The 22,015-nt window shown below is 58.4% G+C and overlaps 1 protein-coding gene across 3 annotated transcripts in view; it reads left to right on the forward strand.

The window, feature by feature from the left end:
• Positions 1 to 22,015, forward strand: part of HACE1 (HECT domain and ankyrin repeat containing E3 ubiquitin protein ligase 1) — a 110,060-nt gene that overhangs the window by 18,687 nt on the left and 69,358 nt on the right. For all 3 annotated transcript variants that reach the window (XM_032972653.2, XM_032972652.2, XM_032972654.2), the window contains exons 8-10: positions 650 to 746; positions 11,477 to 11,578; positions 16,230 to 16,336. In XM_032972653.2, coding sequence (XP_032828544.1) covers positions 650 to 746; positions 11,477 to 11,578; positions 16,230 to 16,336 — 306 coding nt within the window. The remainder of the gene's footprint in view (positions 1 to 649; positions 747 to 11,476; positions 11,579 to 16,229; positions 16,337 to 22,015) is intronic.

Genomic DNA, 22,015 nt, shown 5'->3' on the forward strand with positions numbered 1-22,015 from the left:
TCTCAGTCCAGGGTGGCTCAGTCCAGGGTGGCTCAGTCTGGAGTGTCTCAGTGCGGGGTGTCTCAGTGCGGGGTGTCTTAGTCAGGGTGTCTCAGTCCGGAGTGTCTCAGTGCGGGGTGTCTCAGTGCGGGGTGTCTTAGTCCAGAGTGTCTCAGTGCGGGGTGTCTCAGTGCAGGGTGTCTCAGTCCAGGGTGTCTCAGTGCAGGGTGTCTCAGTCCGGAGTGTCTCAGTGCGGGGTGTCTTAGTCAGGGTGTCTCAGTCCGGAGTGTCTCGGTGCAACGTTTTGAGCGCACACAATTATTTTTTTAGCTTTTGCTACGCTTGTTTGCCCAGGAAAACCTCACTGAGCCTCAATACTCATTTTCAAGAGGGGATCCTTGCCAAAGTGTCGATGGTTGCTTGTGTGATCCCAGTCGATTTGCAGGGAATGTTTCAGCATTGGGATGTGGTTGGCCGATACCAGTTCCACTGGATGTGTGGGTTTAGCTATGGGAGGAGGAAACCAGAGAACCCGGACGAAACTCGCCCGGGTCGGGGATCGAACCCAGACCCTTCTTGCTGTGAAACGCGAGTGTTTCCACTGCGCCGCACTAATCTATGTTGCCGTTGTTGTTGTGGCTGTTGTTGTGGTCGGTGGCGGCGCCGGCAGCCACGGACAGAGGGACACGGCTCAAATCCTGCTCACACGCGGGGCCCGGTTCCTGGCCGACCGGAACGGCGTCACTCCCATCGACCTGTGTGTGCAGGTACAGCCCCTAGTCTCCCCCAGCCCCCACCCACACTCACCTCCCCTCACTCCCCCACCCTCCTCACTCTCCCTCACCCCCCCTCACTCCTCCTCACCTCACCCTCACCTCACCCCCCCACCCTCCTCACTCTCCCCCCCACACCCCCCCACCCTCCTCACACCCCCACCTCACCTCCCCCTCACCATCGTGGAGGCTGCCAGCCACCCAGTGGGTAAGCAGGCGACACTCGGCGTGCACACCCGGAGGCCCGTCTCTCCGCGGGAGTTTTTTTTGAACGCGTCCCCATGAGGCTCGCGGGAGTTGCGTCCCGTCGGCGGCATTGGTTCAACGCGGGCGACCCTCGGTCTGGACCCCGTCTCAAACGTTCGGCGTCCCGCGAGCAGAGCCGGGTCTCCACGTTGCGTTCCGTGGCCGTGCGTGTGAACCCGGGGAGGCCCGTTTTGTAACCGGCCCGTTGCCCGAAACGTTCGCCGATTACGCTTTCCCTTTTGAGGCCACGCGTGCCCAACGCGGCGGGGAGGTGGGGGGGCTGCTGGTGACGCGGAGGAACGTGCCGAGTTGTTGTCGGCTGTGCTTTTGTTCACCGCTGCCAATGCAGCAGCGGCAGCAGCAGCAGCAGCGTCGCCAGACACGTTGTCCAGCAGAGAGGGCCCTTTCCTCAAAGCACCCGGCAGTTCCACCTGCATCGGTTCAATCGCACGGGCCCTGACCCTGCTGACGAGACACCGGTGGTCGAAACCCGTCCAGAGTTTCGCCTGCGTTGAACCACGGCGCACGGGAAGTCGCGCTCCCACAAGGTCGTGAGTTTATTTGTTGCGCTCGGCTCGCCGAGTGCCGTCCCCGCCGACTTTGCCGCTCGGCTCGACGGGAGGGCCTCGTCGTCCTCACGATCGGCGTGGCATTAGCGTCGCGCTTGCGTCGCGGAAGCGTTATTAAAAGGTCGCGCGATAAGCTCCCTGTGGTTGGCGGTGCGGGAGAGCGAGCGGCGCGCCGAGGAGAAATTAGCAGGGCTCTCACGACAGCCACTTAATCTCCCTAATGCCCCATGCTGACGACACAATGAGTGAACTATTTTGGACAGAAGTGGAGAGTTTTTTTTTTTTATCTCTTCGCCCCGGCTCGCTCTCCCTCGCTCCCTCTCCCTATCGCTCTCCCTCCCTCTCTGCGTGCGCGCGTCTCGATGAGCGTGTCTGCTTCAGCTGAGCGTGAATGAATCCCGCGCCGAGCAGCTCGCCGCGCGCGCTCATTAGGGGCGTCCCCCACCCCCCGTCCCAGAGGACGCTGCTCCTGGAGGTCGCGGGGACGCGGGACTTGAGCCCCCCGCGCTCGCCCTCGCCCGCCCGCTCCTTGTTACTCGGCGACGCTCGCTCCTCGGTGCTCACGCTCGCCCGCCCAGCGCTCGCCCCCTCAACCCCACGCTCGCTCCTCGATACTTCTTATTCCTCGGCCCCGACTCTTTGCGGTGCGAGTGGGAGCACGTTTAGCATTGAGATCGAGCTGCCAAGGGGAGACCCCCGTGTGGAGTAGCCAAGGGGACCCCCGTGTGGAGTAACCGAGGGGACCCCCGTGGAGTAGCCAAGAGGACCCCCGTGTGGAGTAACCGAGGGGACCCCCGTGGAGTAGCCAAGAGGACCCCCGTGTGGAGTAACCAAGGGGACCCCCGTGTGGAGTAACCAAGGGGACCCCGTGTGGAGTAGTCGAGGGGACCCCCGTGGAGTAACCAAGGGGACCCTTGTGTGGAGTAACCGAGGGGACCCCCGTGTGGAGTAGCCAAGGGGACCCCCGTGGAGTAACCAAGGGGACCCCCGTGGAGTAGCCAAGGGGACCCCCGTGGAGTAGCCAAGGGGACCCCCGTGGAGTAGCCAAGGGGACCCCGTGGAGTAGCCAAGGGGACCCCCGTGTGGAGTAACCAAGGGGGGACCCCCGTGTGGAGTAGCCAAGGGGACCCCCGTGTGGAGTAGCCAAGGGGACCCCCGTGGAGTAACCGAGGGGACCCCCGTGGAGTAGCCAAAGGGGTCCACCTAGCCTGGCACAAGCACCATGGTGATGTCCCTGCCACCTCGTGGCGAACGGCCATTGTTCGTGAGTGTTTGAGTGGTCGACTCGGTTCAGGTAATCGTCACCGGTATTGGCCGTGAGCGGGAATCGAATTCGGGTCGCCGGGCTCGTGGCGCAGCGCGCTGACCGCCCCTCTCGTGCGGTGTGTCAACATCGCCACTGGGGAGACGAAGGTGGGCGGGCGTGGTGCTGGCCACCCACCCCCTCGTGTGCCGTGCCAGCCTTAATGGGTGCTCGCTAACAGCGCTTGCCCCAACAGTCTGTTAAGGCTACACGGGAGGTGGGGGGGATCTTTGTGAGTGAGCGTGAGACCCAGAACTTGCCACCGGCATTGACCGTGGCCAGGAATCGAGCGGCGGTTTCGTGGAGCAGCGCGCTCAACGCGGCCCCACCGCTCCCCCACCGCTCCCCCCCCCCCACCGCGCGCGCACACTCGCTCGGCTCACGCGAACACGTGAACGCACGCAACAATTTACTGGAGGGATTGCTCGGAAGATGTGAACCCTACACACAGTGATATAAATACTAATTACGTCCTAATTGCCTCACAAATCCCCAGTCCCGCGCTCACGTGCATCATGTAAATAGCAATTACTTGGAGCGCGGCAGTAAACACAACGGAACGCGGCGCGAGTCGCAGACATCTAGACGAACGGCGCGCGGGACGGCCGGGGCCGGGGCCGGCACGGCCGCCGCCGCACCCGTGGTCGTGGGCCGTGGTCACTCCACTGCTGGATGGAGGGCTCCTCTCCCAAGCCGTCACCAGCGAGCCCGCGACGTAGCGACGCGCCGAGTGTCTGCACGGGACGGAGGCAGAGAGCGCTCGTGCCTTAGATCTCTCCGTCCCTGTCTCTACCTCTCCGTCCGTCCGTCCGTCTATCGGTAATAGTGGGCGGCTGTGACGGAGGCACAGTAACTCTCGTAGGAACGATAGAATCGGAATGACACTGCAGGGCGGTTGAGTCGTGTTGCTGGTGGGGAGTCGCCCTGAAGGAGACCGGACACGTTGATCCGAGCGCTGTCGCCCAAAGTTTGAAGAGAGAGAGAGAGAGGAAACCAGCGCCGAAAGGCCAAACGCACGTCGGAAAGCGTCACAAGACTCGGTGCGGCGTGGCGAGCTCACCGGTGTGGCTGGCTGTGATGTCGCTGACTTTATTCTGGTGTGGTGGTGTTCTGTGGGGTGGTTGATCTGGCCGTGGTGTGGTGGAGTTCTGTAGGGTGGTTGATGTTACTGTGGTGTGGTGGTGTTCTGTAGGGTGGTTGATGTTACTGTGGTGTGGTGGAGTTCTGTGGTGTGGTTGATATTACTGTGGTGTGGTGGAGTTCTGTAGAGTGGTTGATGTTACTGTGGTGGAGTTCTGTGGGGTGGTTGATGTTACTGTGGTGTGGTGGAGTTCTGTAGGGTGGTTGATGTTACTGTGGTGTGGTGGTGTTCTGTAGGGTGGTTGATGTTACTGTGGTGGAGTTCTGTAGGGTGGTTGATGTTACTGTGGTGTGGTGGAGTTCTGTGGGGTGGTTGATGTTACTGTGGTGTGGTGGAGTCCTGTGTTGTGGTTGATGTTATTGTGGTGTGGTGGAGTTCTGTAGGGTGGTTGATGTTACTGTGGTGTGGTGGCGTTCTGTGGGGTGGTTGATGTTATTTTGGTGGTGTTCTGTAGGGTGGTTGATGTTACTGTGGTGTGGTGGTGTTCTGTGGGGTGGTTGATGTTATTGTGGTGTGGTGGAGTTCTGTAGGGTGGTTGATGTTACTGTGGTGGAGTTCTGTAGGGTGGATGATGTTACTGTGGTGTGGTGGAGTTCTGTGGGGTGGTTGATGTTACTGTGGTGTGGTGGAGTCCTGTGTTGTGGTTGATGTTATTGTGGTGTGGTGGAGTTCTGTAGGGTGGTTGATGTTACTGTGGTGTGGTGGCGTTCTGTGGGGTGGTTGATGTTATTTTGGTGGTGTTCTGTAGGGTGGTTGATGTTACTGTGGTGTGGTGGAGTTCTGTGGTGTGGTTGATGTTACTGTGGTGTGGTGGTGTTCTGTGGTGTGGTTGATATTACTGTGGTGGTGTTCTGTAGGGTGGTTGATGTTATTGTGGTGTGGTGGAGTTCTGTAGGGTGGTTGATGTTACTGTGGTGTGGTGGTGTTCTGTAGGGTGGTTGATGTTACTGTGGTGTGGTGGTGTTCTGTAGGGTGGTTGATGTTATTGTGGTGTGGTGGAGTTCTGTAGGGTGGTTGATGTTACTGTGGTGTGGTGGAGTTCTGTAGGGTGGTGGAGTTCTGTGGTGTGGTAGTGTTCTGTGGAGTGGTTGATGTTACTGTGGTGTGGTGGAGTTCTGTGGTGTGGTTGATGTTATTTGGTGTGGTGGTGTTCTGTAGGGTGGTTGATGTTACTGTGGTGGAGTTCTGTAGGGTGGTTGATGTTACTGTGGTGGTGTTCTGTAGGGTGGTTGATCTGGCCTTGGTGTGGTGGAGTTCTGTAGGGTGGTTGATGTTACTGTGGTGTGGTGGAGTTCTGTAGGGTGGTTGATGTTACTGTGGTGGAGTTCTGTAGGGTGGTTGATGTTACTGTGGTGTGGTGGTGTTCTGTAGGGTGGTTGATGTTACTGTGGTGTGGTGGTGTTCTGTGGTGTGGTTGATGTTACTGTGGTGTGGTGGAGTTCTGTAGGGTGGTTGATCTGGCCGTGGCGTGGTGGAGTCCTACGGTGTGGCTGAAATTTTCGCTGTTCGTCCACATGGAGTTGTGGCACCGATTGAAATCCCAGCCGAGTCTGTGGCAGTTGGTGAGACTGCGCGTGTCTGCGTGTTTGTATCCGGGGGGAGCGGTGGCACAGTGATTAGCGCACTCCTCTACGAAACCCGGCGACCCAAGTTCAAGTTCAAGTCCCTGCTCACCACCAATATTGGTGACGGATATCCGGAACCGGTCTTTGGCCTCCCCCTAGGTCGACTCAGCATTAAATGAGTGCCTGGTGTGGCGTGTAAATACCACCTGGGGTCAATCGGCCACACCAGCCTTATCGCTCTCAAAACGCGCACGGCAAACAGAGCTTTCCCCGTTAGCCTGTACAGTTACGTGGGGGAACCCTTGCCTTTGTGTGCGTGTGCAACAAACACCACCGTTGCCTTCCATGAATAATGGGAGTGGTTTTAGAGAGGGATGGAGGAGTTCCCCGTGCTTGGGGCGGTGTGGTCATGACCGGCTCTGGTATGGCAGCAGAGGTCTCGCTCGGAGTCGATGAGCGGCATCATCCTTCCATCGGCTTCGTGACACTGCGTGGAAGCAGACTGGCCCAGGGACATGCGGTCAGGGGAGGCAGGGGAGGCAGAGCCTCACCTGTCATACTCCAATTAAAATAGCTGTTATGAAAAGTAAAAAAAAAGAATAATCAAATAAAATCAATATTAAGATTTTTCCACTGATCTGTGTTATTAATGCCATTTATGTATCATTCTAATCAGTTGTATAGTCAAAAGCCCCAAATTTGCGGAGCTCCGCTGCAAATACAGCAAGAGACGAGAGGTGAGGCAGCGACGAGCTCAGCCTTCCCTCTGATTGCGCAACCCCTCAGTAACTGGATGGAGCGCGGGCAATAAGCGCGTGCCTGTTACTATCTCAGTATGTCACCAATGTCATGTTTGTAGACCCCTTCCATTTCATGCCCTCGCCTTCCATACTCCAGGTAACTTATTTCACGTGTGTGTATAAAGATATTTAGGCTCGCTGGTCTCGCCATGAAACTGCAATGAAAAAGCACCAGGGGAGGCAGCTATCACATCTGCCTCACTGAGGGGGACGTGTCTAACACGCCCCCCTCCGTGAGGACACGCCCCCTCCGTGAGGACACGCCCCCCTCAAGGTGTGAATCTGAACCAGGCTGGATTACAGTGGGAGGAGCTCGCAGATCTTTTGAGTGATCTGGACACGGTCCTCATCATCGGCGAGCCTCTGGCAGGCGAGGCGAGCTGCGTTGGCTGGGTCACGTAGCCCGTGTGCCCGGGCAGCTTCTGCTTGGCCACCAAGGTGGGGCGCGGTGCGTTAGACATCGCCACCGGGGATGATGAAGGCGGCCGGGCATGGGTTTTTCAGGCCACACCATGCCCCTCGTGCGCCCATGGCTGTTCGCTAGCAGCACCGGTAACATTTGCGGCCGGTCCCAAGCGTTGCTTTCTATCGGCTTGACAGTCACACTCCACGCGGGAGCTCCGCTGCTATGTGGGGGATGTGAGGGCATCGCTCCTTGCGAGTGTTTAGCACCGCGGACTTAAAACAATTTACACCTGCAGTGGGAGCCTGGCCCACGAGCGAACCCACTTAACCCTGCGGGCCATCGTTTTAGGAGCGAAAAATTCAAATATGTTCGTGGAATTTCCATCAGTCACTCACTCACTCAGACCGGATCGTCTATATGTAGATGATGTGTCTGTGTGTATCTCTGTGTGTGTGCAATGTACGAATGTATCTGCGCGCGCGCGTGTGTGTGTGTGAGGATATCTGTGCTATGTTTGAATGTATCTGTGTGTGTCTGTGTATCTGTATGTATGGGGAGCGGTAGTGTAGCGGTTAGCGCGCTGCACTAAGAACCTGGCGACCCGAGTTCAATTCCTGCTCACACCGGTGACGATTATCTGAATCTAGTACTGGGCCTCCCCTAGGTCGACTCGGTCTCCAATGAGTACCTGGTGCAGTGTGTAAACATCGCCACTGGGGAGACAAAGGCGGCCGGGCGTGATGCTGGCCACCCACCCCCTCGTGTGCAGTGCCGGTCTTTATAGGTGCTCGCTAACAGCACTTGCCCCAACAGTCTGTTCAGGCTATATGGGGGAGGTGTGCCCGAGATCACAGACTCTCACACACATGCACAAACTGTCACTCATAGATACACACACACATACACACTCTCACTGGCTCACACACGTATAAACACACAAAGACAACAACAGCAACCGTCATTCACCACTCAGTGGCGGTGACGTCACGACTCAGTGGCGGAGACGTCACCACGGCGCTTGTACCAGGTTGCAGTGTATCTGAAGGCCACGTGAAGTGTCGCAGATTCGCCGGTTACGGAACAGACGCAGGCGTCATGGGTTGACTGAGATGATTGGCCGATGCATCAACTGCGCTCCCCACTGTGTCATAGTCGCCGAGTTGTTTTTATCCACCCGGGTGACTGCCACCAACTTGCTCCGTGGCGTCTTTCACGAGCCTCCTCTGTCGAGGCCGATCTCGCTGTTACCGCTCATCGGCAAGTCAACTCGGCATCACATCCTGTAAATGACCTCGCTCGCTCGAATCTCCGCTCAACCTCGTTATACTCATCGCACGCTTCTCCTCCCCTCGCTGCAAACGCGCGGGCAGCCTCCACGTGGGCTTTGCGGTGAGAGCGCCTCCACGTGGTAATGGCCATCGGGGGACAATGCATTAAGCGTGGCCTTTTTCTCCTGCGCCTATTCACAATCAATCACAGCAGCCTCGCTCACGTTCCTGTGTTACCCCCCCCCCCCCCCACCAACAATACTCCTCACTCCCTGGGGGGGAGGGGGGGGCTCTTCTTGCTGCGCCCCCCCCCCTCCCCGCTACGTATAACAATAACGAGATCAGTAACACAAACATGATCATCGAGCTGGACGCCCAGGGAGTGGTTTCAGATATTCGTCACCGTGGCTGGCCCTGAGCCGAAATCAAACTCGGGGCCGGCAGGTGCGCGGCGCACCGCACAAGCACTCACCAAACCTGAACACGCACACCCTGAACACTCACACCTGAACACTCACACATGAACACGGACACCTGAACACGCACGCTTGAACACGCACACCTGAACACGCATACCTGAACACTCACACCTGAACACGCACACCTGAACACTCACACCTGAACACGCACGCATGAACACGCACACCTGAACACTCACACCTGAACACGCACGCTTGAACACGCACACCTGAACACGCACACCGGAACACGGACACCTGAACACGAACACCTGAACACGCACACCTGAACACGCACACTTGAACACGCACACTTGAACACGCACACCTGAACACTCACACCTGAATTACGCACACCTGAACACTCACTCATGAACACGCACGCTTGAACACGCACACCTGAACACGCACACCGGAACACGGACACCTGAACATGCACACCTGAACACGCATACATGAACACCCACACTTGAACACGCACACCTGAACACGCATACCTGAACACGAATACCTGAACACGGATACCTGAACACGCACACCTGAACACGCACACCTGAACACGCACACCTGAACACGCAAACCGGAACACGGACACATGAACACGCACACCTGAACACGCACTCCTGAACACGAATACCTGAACACGGACACTTGAACACGCACACCGGAGCACGTACACCTGAACACGCACACTGAACACGCACACTTGAACACGCTGTATGTGTTGTGTGCGCTGTGTGTGCCGTGTGTGTTGTGTGTGCTCGAATACTCGGGGCCCCTTTAAAGCGCATGGATGCCCCCGCCGCCCTGCCTCATTGAAGGCAGGGGACACCCCCGACAAGCCACGGCTGATGACGATGCTCATGGCATCACCAAGCGCCGGCCATAACCTCCCGTCCAGCGGCACACTTAGAGAAACAGAGGCGACACCGCCGCCTCCCCCCACCCACCCACCCAAATTATTTTCGTGTAATCCGATCGGTCGATGTTGTGAGGTTTAATCTCCAGCACACCGGTGTGCTAAACTATTAACGAATAATATTTGTCGCGAAAGCCTACGTGTTAAACTAATCGGTAGAGTAATCGATTCCTCGAGTTATGGATTACAGCCCAGCTCCAGTCTAAACGCAAACGCTCGACGCACCGTGATAACACACGTGGGCACACACACACACCCACACCTGTACACACACACGTGGGCACACACATCTACACACCTGTACACACACCTGTACACACACACACCTGTACACGCACCTACACCTGTACACGCACCTACACACCTGTGCACACACCTACACACGTGGGCACACACACACCTGTACACACACCTACACACGTGGGCACACACAAACACCTGTACACACACCTACAACACTTGGGCACACACACCTGTACACACACACGTGGGCACATACACACACCTGTGCACACACCTACACACGTGGGCACACACACCTGTATACACACCTGTACACACATCTACACACGTGGGCACACACAAACACCTGTACACACACCTACACACGTGAGCACACACACACCTGTACACACACCTACGCTTGCGTGCACACCCACACAAGACAAATATCTCCCATATAGCCTTAACAGACTGTAGGGGCAAGTGCTGTTAGTGAGCACCTATGAAGGCCGGAACGTTGCACGAGGAGGTTGGGTGGCCAACAAACATGCCCGACCGCCTTTGTCTCCCCAGTAACGATGTTTATACATCGCACCAGGTATTCATTTGAGGTGGAGTCGACCTAGGGGAGGCCCAGGACCGGTTCAGATAATGTGTGTTGTGTGTTGACCGTGAGCGGGAATCGAACTCGGGTCGCGGCTTCGTAGCGCAGTGCGATAATCGCTACACTACCATACACACACACACCTGCACACATACACTTACACCGCACACACGTGCTCAGGTGCACACACACCTACACTTGCGCGCGCGCGCACATGTGCGCAGCTGCTAGCGGATTGGCTCGTTTGGATAGGCTCCGCACACAATCACCTTTAATCACGGTAGAGGAGATTAACATTTCAAGTGGATGTTTTCTTCACCTCCTTTGCATTGATCCTTGCGGGCAGCTTAATTGTAGTTTGCGGAGAATCATATTAATGATTCCGAGAGACGGGGAGAGAGGGAGGGGAGAGTGGGAGAGATAGAAAGAAATCCTATTATTCCTTGCAGCAATGAGTTGATAATATACTTACACAGAGACCCATAGACTTACGCGGAGACCCACAGCCTAATACAAAGACCCAACAATGTACACACAGACCCAACGAGTAACATCGAGACCGACGGATTTACACGAAGACTCAACGACTTTCATAGAGACGCACGTACTAACACGGGGACGCATGAACCCACATGGACACGAACGGACTCTCATCGAGACCCGTCGGGCGATGGAAGCGGCGCTCCGTGGCGACTGATGGTTGCGAGGCCGTCGTAGGGGGTGCGGGCCCTGCCCCATTCCCCCCCCCCCCGACGCCTTCAAACTAAATCGGAAGTATTACATCTGACACCGTGACGTCGAAGCGCGGGGGTCCCCCAAAGCGCCGGGGGTCCCCCAAAGTGCCGGGGGTCCCCCAAAGCGTCGGGGGTCCCCAAAGTGCCGGGGGTCCCCAAAAGCGCCCAGATTCGCCGTGCACCCGAGGGAACGGCTCTGGGTGGTTGTCCTCTGGCGAGGGACGCCGCCGATGTCAGTTCGGCACTCGAGCGCTGCTGATGTGCGTGGATAGAGCAGTGGGGGGGGGGGGGCAGGAGTTGGTTGGACAGTGAGAGGGGTAGGCAGGGAGAGGTGTTGGGACGTTGAGTGTGGTTGGGAGAGATAAAGAGGGGGAGAGAGCCGGGGGTCCCCAAAAGCGTGTGCCGTGTGTGTGGGGTGGTGGTGTGTGCTGTGGTTGGTGTGTGGTGTGCCGTGTATGTCTTGTGGGTGGTGTGCCGTGTGTGGTGCAGGGCGGCTATGGGGAGACGTGCGAGGTTCTGCTGCTGCACCAGCCGCGCCTTTTCCAGCCACTGGTACAGATGGCGCAAGACCCCAACGTCTCTGAGAGCATGGTGGGCAGCACACCACACAGCAGCGCATCATACTACACATGCGAGACCACACGCCACACCACAGCACACCACACGGTACCACACTGCACCCTGCCACTCCATGCCGCGCTGCAGACTGCAGCATCAGAAGCCCCCCACTCCTTCATCTTCCCTCCGCCCCCTTCGCCTCTGCAGGCCCCCCCTGCCCGGATCGTCATCCTCTGCCCACGTCCCCGCACACTCCCTCGACACTGACTCCATCTTCTTGAACCTCCAACCCCTCAACCTCCTCGCAGCTTTACCCCCATCTCCCCTTACCCCTCCCTCCTACCCCACCCCCCTTCCTCCCACCCTCCCCCCCTCCACCCTCCACCCCCCCTCCCCTCCCCTCCATCCCTCCTCCCCCCCCCCCCTCCCTCCCTCCCTCCCACCCTCCCTCCCCCCCTCCCCCCCCCCCCCCCCCTCCCCCCCTCCCCCTCTCCCCCCCTCCCCACCCTCCCCCTCTCCCCCCTCCAACCCTCCCCTCTCCCCCATCCCCCTCTCCCCCCCCTCCCCCCCTCCGACCCTCCCCCTCTCCCCCCCTCCCCCCCTCCCACCCTCCCCCCCTCCCACCCTCCCCCTCTCCCACCCTCTCCCACCCTCCCCCTCTCTCACCCTCCCCCTCCTTCCTCCTCCCCCCTCCTCCCCCCTCCCCCTCCCTCCCCCCCCCCTCGCCCCCCTCCCCCTCCCTCCCCCCTCCCCCTCCCCTCCCCTCCCCTTCCCTCCTCCCCCCTCCCCTTCCTCCCCCCTGCCCTCCTCACCCCTCCCCTCCCCCCCCCCTCCCCTCCTCCCCCCTCCCCTCCCCCCTTCCCCCCCCCTTCCCCCCCCTTCCCCCCCCTTCCCCCCCTTTCCCTCCCCCCCGCACCCCCGCGAGCGCACATGCGCGCTAATTGCGCGCTAATTGCGCCGCTCGCAGATGGAGCGATCAGCCACTCGCAATCTCTCCCCTCGCTCTCTCTCTCTCTGCCGCTCTCTCTCTCTCTGCCGCTCTCTCTCTCTCACGCTCTCTCTCTCTCTGCCGCTCTCTCTCTCTGCCGCTCTCTCTCTCTCTGCCGCTCTCTCTCTCTGCCGCTCTCTCTCTCTGCCGCTCTCTCTCTCTCTGCCGCTCTCTCTCTCTCTGCCGCTCTCTCTCTCTGCCGCTCTCTCTCTCTCTGCCGCTCTCTCTCTGCCGCTCTCTCTCTCTCTCTGCCGCGCTCTCTCTCTCTGCCGCTCTCTCGAGTGCCCCAACACAGCTCTCTACACGTGCTGTGTAAATGCGCTGCATTCCCGGGACCTGGCCGACCTACCGGACACAAAATGGAGAGACCATTTCTCTCCCTTCATTGCGACCGCCCCTCAGTGGAAACAAATGTACAAGTCTCCCGTAGCCAAACGCTGCGGTGACCTCCAGTGGAGGTTGGCACACTGCACGTTGCCATCGGCCGTGTGGCTCAGCCGGATCTCGCCAGGGGTAACAGACTTATGCATCTTCTTTGGTTCTTTCGGTAAAGTCACGTAGAATGAGAATAAAATAATAAATTGATAAAATAAAATAACACAATAATATTCTCACGACGTTTCGGCCACAACACAAGCGGCCTTCATCAGGTGAAGGGACGAGACTGTCTGGTAGGACAGCGCTGGAGTGAAAGAGCCACGTTCAGATCACGGCCTTTAAGCTGTGTGAGAGGAACAAAGCGCCTTGACAAAGGAATTAGCATATAATTTAGCATTGGAATTATGACATGCACTTCCTGCGGTGCCAGGGAGGATCTGCCCCACCAGTACTTACACTGCCAGCGGCTTAAACCAATGTTCCGCCTTTTGGCGGACATCTTCAGGAAACTGGGGGTACCCTTCTACAACAGCAGCTTCGTATATGGTGGTGCCTTGCCTGGCTAACAAACGCCATGACCTCGCCAACTTCGCCTGTGCTCAGGCGAAGTTGGCGGTGTACAGAACAAGAAAAAAGATGCTGGAAGGTGACACTGACGGCTGCTCCGTGCTTCCAGTGGTCAGAGGCCTGCTTAAGGCGCGGCTCCGGCTGGAGCACGCCACGTACCACACACACGTGTCGGTGATGTGCACGTCTTCTTCGAACGCTGGGGAGCCGGAAAAGCCCACTCTGTACCAGCGTGGACGGCACCCCACGTGTTCACCTTCTGAAGCGCTCGCTCGTCAACGTGGCGTGCGCGAATGACCACAACCACCACAACCACGTGACTTTTCTTTCGTGTTGTGCGCGGTGCTTTTTAGCGCCACAGCGCGTGGATTTGTAACGTTTATTTTCATTTGTTTGCTGGTGACTTTGTGTGTTTCATATCGAAATCGCCTCCAGTGCTTTTCCTGCTGGCGGCAATAAAAGTTGTTTAAAAGTCTGTCGCCCCCCTCTCTCTCACTCTCTCTGCCGCTCTCTCTCTGCCTCTCTCTCTCTGCCGCTCTCTCTCTCGCGGGGAGCGAGTCTCATTGCGCGTGAGAGGGGAAATTAAAAGGCGGCAACAAAACCTCTCCGTGTTTCTGTCGCGAGAAAATAATTACCCACTCGGGGGGGGGGGCGGGGGGGAGGACTGGGGGGGGGCGGAGGAGGAGAGGGGGTACGCGGGGGGGGGGGGGTGGAAGGGGGTTGAGAAGTGTAGGAGGAGAGGGGGGAGACGGAGGGGGGAGACGGAGGGGGGTGTGTGGAGGAGGAGAGGGGGTATGGGGGGGGGGCGACCATTCCCAATGGGCCTATAAAACACAAGCATGCACAGATTACCATCACATCACGAGACCGCGCGGCGAGGGGAGGGGGGCTTAATGGGGGTGCGTGGGGCGCGTGGGGCGCATGGGGCGCGTGTGGTTTATGTGTGTGTGTAGTTGTTGGTGTGTGTGTAGTTGTTGGTGTGTGTGTAGGGGTGGAGTGTGTGGTGTGTATGTAGTTGTTGGTGTGTGTGTAGGGGTGGAGTGTGTGTGTAGGGGTGGAGTGTGTGTGTAGGGGTGGAGTGTGTGTGCTTGGTTTGTGGATGGTGTGTGTGTGGTGGGTGTATGCGGGGTGTGTGTGTGTGGATGATATTATATGTGTGTAGTGTGTGGGTGGTGTGTGGCTGTGTGGTGTATGTGCGTGGTGGTGTGTGAATAGTGTGTGTGCGGGTGGTGTGTGGGTGGTGGCTTTGTGGGTGGTGGCTGTGTGGGTGGTGGCTGTGTGGGTGGTGGTGTGTGGGTGGTGTGTGTGTGGGTGGTGGCTGTGTGGGTGGTGTGTGTGTGGATGGCGTGCGTGCGTGTGGTGTGTGCCGGTGGGGTGTGGGTGGTGTGATGTGTGTGCATAGTGTGTGAATGGTGTGGGTGTCGGTGGTGTGTGTGCGGGTGTTGTGTGGGTGGTCTGTTGTGTGGTGTGTGAATGGTGTGTGTGTGTGGATGGCATGTGTGCGGATGGTGTGTGTATTATATTACCTGTGTGTAGTGTGTGTGTGGTGTATGTGTGAATGGTGTGTGTGTGTGTGTGGTCTGTGTGTGGGTGGTGTGTGTGTGGGTGGTGTGTGAATGGTGTGTGTAGTTGGTGTGTGTGTGAATGGTGTGTGTGCGGGTGGTGTGTGTGAATGGTGTGTATGTGGGTGGTGTGTGTGTGCGTGGTGTGTGTGCTGTGTGTGCGGGTGGTGTGTGTGCGGATGGTGTGTGTGTGGGTGGTGTGTGTGTGGGTGGTGTATGTGCGGGTGGCGTGTGGATTATCTGTGTGTGGTGTGTGTGTTGTATCTGTGTGTGGTGTGTGGGTGGTGTGTGTGCCTTGTGCATTCTGCATGTAATGTGTAGTTTGCTCTGTAGCGTCGCTGTGGTTCATACGAATCGCGTCTCTCACGATCGCCCAGGAACCACAGACGAGCGGGAAGGCAGCAGCAGCCACCTGGTAGGGAATCGGCACTGCCAACAGCTGCCCAAGCTCTGCAGTCCTCTGTATAATACGATGTTTTCTGCCACTTAAATATATATTTTTTACGTGTGGAAGAAAACCAAAGCACCCGGAGAATGCCCTCGCGTGTGCGAGGGGACAACACTCTATATCATACAGATGGAAACAGATGAAGATTAGTCCACTTGCTGTACCGCCTTTTCCTGGCGAGCCACAGAGTACGGCTGCTCCCTCAGCGCCTACGGGAAGGGAGTTTCAACGTCATAGGTGCCGGATTAGACCACGTGCATTGCCACCACCACCATGCTGTATGTGCACGTGGTGTCGGCCACCCACCCCAGCATGTGCCGAGCCGGCCTTCATAGGTGCTCGCTAACAGCATTTGCCCTATCGGTATGTTAAGGCTGTACAAGGGATCTTTGTCTTTTGTCTTTGTATGTTGAACTTATTTTGCACCGTACGTAGACAACCGTGCTGCTCTGCGGTGTGGTGCATGATAGGGAGTAGTGTGTGGTGTGGTGCGTGTTGGGGTGTCGTATGGCGTGTGACGAGTGACGGGGCATAGTGTGCCGTGTGATGTGGGATGGGGGGGTAATGTGCTGTGCGTGATGGGGTGTAGTGTGGTGTGTGAGGGGGTGTCGTGTGTGGCGTGGTGCATGATGGAGAGTCGTGTGCAGGGTGGTGTAGGGTGGCTATGGCAAGACCTGGTAGTGTGTCCCACTCACTCTCCTGCCCCCTCCCCCACTCCCCGCTCCCCCCGTTCCACACCAGCTCCGCCAGGTGCTGGAGCACCTCTGCACGCACAGCGAGACGCAGCTCACCCGCACGCTCACCAGCCTTGCCGAGATCGCCACCACCAGCGGGCACAAGCTGCTCAGGTGAGGCAACTACGGAGTTTTTCGATTGTGTAACAGAGTGGACAGGTAACTTGGCAACTTGAACACCAGACAACCTGATAACCTGGTAACTCTAAATCTGGGAACCTGGCAATCTGGAAACATTACAACCAGTTAAACATTGCAACCAGGCTGATTAGTCTGGCAACCTACAAACAAGGCAACCTGGTAATTAGGCAGCTTGGAAACCTGGTAACCAAGCAACCTGGTATCCTAACGACCAGGCAGCCGGACAACCAGGCAACCTGACAACCAGGCAACATGGGTACTGGACGCTAAGCAATCAAACAACTAAGCAAGCAGGGAACAGGGCAACCAGGTAACCAGGACAGAAAGTGATCCAATCAACCATGGAACCTGGTATCTATTGGGCGTGTGCACGTGGGCGTGTGCACCGCGTGTGGCCAGGCGACGGCATTACAGCAGTGGAATTATTGAATCTATCTCTGCAGCACTTTGTGTATCACCCCCTTTAATGTGTGGCGGTTTTTCTCCACGTTATGCGTTTTTCCTCTGTACACCTAACCCCAGTGTGGCGGCATCCTCTTGAAAGCGAGCCTTGAGGCTCAGTGAGAGGCCTTGCTTGGTGTTGTTGTGTCTCGGGGTCTCTGCACTGGAGACTCACAGAGGGGTTGGGATTCAATGAGAGCGAGCATCAAGCTGTCAATGTTGATGTTGTTAATGATGATAATGATAGTGGTGGTGATGACGTTGGTAATAATAATGTTGACGGTGGTGATGATGTTTGTGAATGTAATGACAATGATGACGGTGCTGAGGATGATGTTGGCGGCGGCGGCGACGATGATAATAATGATGACGATGCTACTGATCATGACGCTGGCGCCAATATCGGTGGCGATGGCTGCGGTGCCAATATTAACGACGCCACCAATTAATTAATTAAACCCCACGTTCCTAACTGCGATCGGAGGCGCCCCGGCGAATAAACGAGCGGCGCGCGCTGAGTGACAGCCGCTCAAAGTCGCAATAAATCTCGGCTGTAATTATTGCGACCGCCACCGCCTCCGCGCGGGGGGCGCCCCCCGTACGCGCCGCGCGGTTATATCTGATCCGCGCATCGACCGCGCCGATCCATAACTGCAATGGAACCCTGCCATCTGCCTAATGGAAGTTTCGCAGGACAAATGATTGCGATTAACGAGGGAGATCCATTGATCATAGCGGCCCCCGACGCTGCCTGGGACGACCGCATGGCACCCCCCCCCCCTCCCCAACGTTAACCCGAACTGCTATTTCCACCCGCCGGAAATAGCGGTTCGGGTTAACGTTGGGCCCGGCTTGATGCGGTTGGAGTTAAGTCGTGTGTGGGGTTAGGGTTTGGGTGAGGTGAGGGTCGGGGACAGTCTGGGGGGGTTGACTAACGTCAGGGGTTAGGGGTCAGGGGTTAGGGGTTTAGTGAGATTGAGGCTGGGGTCAGGCATGTGTGTAGTCTCAGAGCCCTGTTCGTTGCGGCCGTGATGGTTGGGTTGTGGTTAGCGTTGTGGTGGGCGGTCGCGTTAGGCTCGGAGTGCGGATTCGCTTGGTGGTCGTGTTGGAGTGGCCCCGGGCCTTCTCAGTGGGATTTCGTGGGGGAGAGATTGGGTCCCCAGACAGGGGTGGCCGAGACCACCTGGATTTGGGTCCCGGCCCAAAGAGGGGGAGGTGGGGTGGTTTGGGGGATGAGGGTCGTCCCATTGTGAAGTCCCCTCGTCGCTCGCGACACCTCCTTCCTCCTCCAGCACCCCTCCCCTCTTCCACTTCTGCCCCCCTTTCCCCGCCGCTCCACCAAATTAATTGAGGCTCCAGCTAATTGCCTCCCAGATGCACCCCAGGTGCTGCGCCACTCCCCCTCTCTCTAGGTGCTCTCTTAATCACAACACTGCTCGCGATCGGCAGCTGCTGCTGCTGCTGCTGCGGGTCCAGCTCTGGGGCCACGACCCACCCTCCCTCGCCTCTCTCTACTCCCTCTGTCCATTCTGGATTCAATCGCCCCTCCTCTGCTTTCCTCCCTGCCTCTATCCCCTGCCCCTCCCTCCCTCGACTCCCACCCCCACATCCGCTCACTCTCCGTCGTCACCGTGTGCGCTGGGGGCCTCTGCTCTGCTTGACACATTCGCCCAGCTGGATCAGCACCATGGACAGCGCCCCCTTCCTCCCCCGCCATTAGCTTGAGGGAGAGCAGCGGCTCGTCCAGGCGTCTACAGTGGAGGCGCCGTCAGATAAGGTTGTAGATCTCTCTCTGCCGTGAAGAAGGGCCGTTGCCCGAAACGTCGCCCATCTGTGTGTATGTGCGGGGGCGTCCCCGTTGTGGCCCCCGCGGCGCCATTGGCCGGGCGTGTCGTCGAGGTGGTGTGCGTTGGCACTCGGTCGCCCTCCAGGCTCGACGCTCGGTGAGTCGGCGCTTGGGCTTTCGCGGGAAGCGCACCGTGTTACCGCGGGGTCGAAGGTCACCGTGAACTGCACAACAACAATAACAACAAGAACAACAACAGCAGTGACAAGGAGGACGACCAGAGCACCCACCGCGTCCCGGTGAGGGTGAGCCTAGCGCCGCTGGTGCTCACCTCCTGCTTTACAGCCTTGCCTGCAGAGCCAGCGGTGGGATATGCGACGTCCCCTAATGTTTGGGGGCTACCGGCCACTGTTGATATCGCCACCGTATTTTGACCACGGTGTTAATTTAACACGTGGATCTGAAGCTGTAACCCAAACCAAAGGCAACAGCGACAAGAAAGAAAGAAAGAAAAAAAACACCCCTGAGTTCTCACAGCTGGGAAAATTTGCAAATCGTATTTATTCCGTGAACACGCAATAATTATTTAACTTTAATAACGATGTCAGCCCGTAACGCCGCGCCACCGCCACACGATGTCCACTCCTCGTTCGCGTAGAGAGAGAGACACAGAGAGCGACAGAGATAAACTCAGGGGGCCAGGAGGAGGAACCACAGCCGAATCGCGCGGAGGCAGCGGCAGCCACGCGGTGGCGAGGAGCGGGCGCTCCCCACCAGCTGCCCAAGCTCTGCGATCCTCTATATATGAAGGTGTTATCGGCCAGTTCGTCAGCGTTTACATGTGGGACGAAACCAGAGAACCCGGAAAAAAAACCCCAATGCGTGCAAGGGGGAAACACTCTACCCCCATACAGATGGAACATATGATGATATTCGTCAACATTTTGCTGCACAACCCTCTCCTGGCGAGCCATTGTAAGTCTCCTCGACGCCCACGGGAACAGAGTGTCACCGTATCTGCACGGTGATCCACCAACCCTCACTGCTGCTGCCGCCTCCACAGCGCGGGGTTAAAGGCAGCCACGTGCACCATAGCAACCGCCGCCACCGCCCGACTCATGCCCAACAATGACCGCGGGCCCGCGGTGTACGGTACCGCACCCCCCTCCGCGTGACCCTCGCGGGGGGCCCCCCCCCCCCTGCCCGTGCTGCACCACGCGTGGAGTCGTTGGCCGCCGCTTCGCTTCGCGAGCTCCAACTGCGCGGCGCGATTGTCCCCGCCGAGGAGCCACTGCCTCTCGTCGCGTCCGCGCCTGCGCGGGGGGGAAGTCGTGGAAGTCGTGGAAGTCGTGGAAGTCGTGGAAGTCGTGGAAGTCGCGGAAGTCGTGGAAGTCGTGGAAGTCGTGGAAGTCGTGGAAGTCGTGGAAGTCGTGGAAGTCGTGGAAGTCGTGGAAGTCGTGGAAGTCGTGGAAGTCGTGGAAGTCGTGGAAGTCGTTGCGCGCGGCGCGGACGCGGGGCACGCCGCTCGCCCCCCGGGGGCGATGGAGCGGAGCGAGCGGCGTGCGGCGGTGCCGACGCGGCGGCGTCGATCGTCCCGCTCGCTGCGACGCGCGAGCGGGACGATCGACGTGGCGGCGTCGATCGTCCCGCTCGCTGCGACGCGCGTGGGGTCCCGGCTGCTCGCGGCGTGCAGCGCCCGGGGCTCGTCTGCGCGTCGTGCGTCAGCCCGCCAGCGTCCATTCGCTCGAACAAAAACAATTGACTCCCAAATCACGACCGTGAATTAGCGGCGATGCATTAATCGCTGCGGGGCAGGGGGATGGAGGAGGCGGCGCGGGCGGTAAGGAGGGGTGGGGGGGGGGGGTTCATCGTCACACGCGCAATTGCACAACTTGGTTGCATGCAACTGCATTGCTTATGAGCGGCTGACCTCTCTGCAACCGGTTGTGAGCAGTTGCGCGCCCACGAGAAGGCAGTTTCGCAACATGAGTGTGGTGATCCACCAACCCTTGCTGCCTGCTGCTGCCCGCACAGCGCTGGGCTACAGGCAGCCCACGTGCACCACCGCCACAGCCACCACCACCACCGCCACCACCGCCACCACCGCCACCACCGCCACCACCGCCGCCACCGCCACCACCGCCACCACCACCACCACATATCCGTGGGCTGGGCCCCACGGACCACGCTGCCTCCGCGCGCTCCATTACAGAAGCAGCGTCTAAAGTCGACGCGACGTCACATGGGGGGGTGGAGAAGTTGATGGAGGGTGGGGGAAGGTAAGTGGGGGGGGGGGGGGGGTTCGGTGGTGGGGGGCAGGATCCGGGGGGAGGGTTGAGGGGGTTAAACGCCACGGAATCAGCGCCACGGACAGCGCTCCCTCCATTAACCTTGCCGTTCACCACTGATTTATAAAATCGTCTCACGTCAATCGTGCCGCCGCGTGGCTGCTGGGCTTCGGGGGGGGGGGGCTGTTGGGGCGGGGAAGGAGTGGGTGGTTGGGGGGGGAGAGGGGGGGCATGTGGTCTGTGACGCACGGAGTGGGGGGATGAGGGCGAGGATTGGAAGGGGGGGTTGGTGGTGGTGGTGGTGCGGGTGGGGGGCAGATTGAAATTAGACGCGCTAATGTTGCGCCCGCGCTGTTCTAGAGGGAGAGAGCGGGGAGAGGAGGCGACGGGTAGGAGTGGGGAGAGACGAGAGCGACACGAGCCGGGAGGAGAGAGGAAAGACGGAGGGAGGGAGATGTTGGGAAGAGGGGAGCGGTGGGGGCAGAGAGAGCAGCTGAGAGAGAGCAGCGTGTGGGGAGATGAAGAGACATTGCCTGCGTCTCCGTGTCTCCAATACTCACGTCCCATGTACCCATATCTCAGTGTCCCTGTGTCTCTTTATAAGGGGTGAAGGGGGGTCATCAGTGGCATTGCGCCTGAGTGGAGGCACCTCAACCAATCACTCACAGGGGATGACTTCCTCTTCCAATATTTGAGGCACAGCAGCTTCAGCAGAGTCATCCCCACTTCGTCCCACGTTGTTATCCAGGCTGAGGGATGTCCCCTCCCCCAGGACCTCACAGAAATGCTCAGCAAATCGCAAACCTGTTCCTGGGGGTCGGAGATTGGATCACCGTTCTTTCTAATGATGGTAATAGGTGTGGCGCTGCAGGTTACTTTTAAGATGGAATTCAAGAGCGATTTGTGATCACGGGCCATTGAGGCAGACTCCATCTCCTCAGCAACCCGCGACCACCACCCATCCTTGCAGCGCCTCACGGCTCTCTGAACCTCCGAGCGAAGGCTGTGGTAAGCCTCCTAATTCTCCGACGTGGGATGCTGTAGCCAATGAGATTGGGCCTGTCGCTTTTTCTCAGCCAGCTTGAACACCTCCTCTGTCAGCCAGGGTCTCTGAGGAGGTCTGGACCGTGTACCCAA

Source organism: Petromyzon marinus, chromosome 49 (genome assembly GCF_048934315.1).
Source record: "Petromyzon marinus isolate PM22_M1 ecotype Great Lakes invasive population chromosome 49, UKy_Petmar_22M1.pri1.0, whole genome shotgun sequence".
NCBI lineage: Eukaryota > Metazoa > Chordata > Hyperoartia > Petromyzontiformes > Petromyzontidae > Petromyzon > Petromyzon marinus.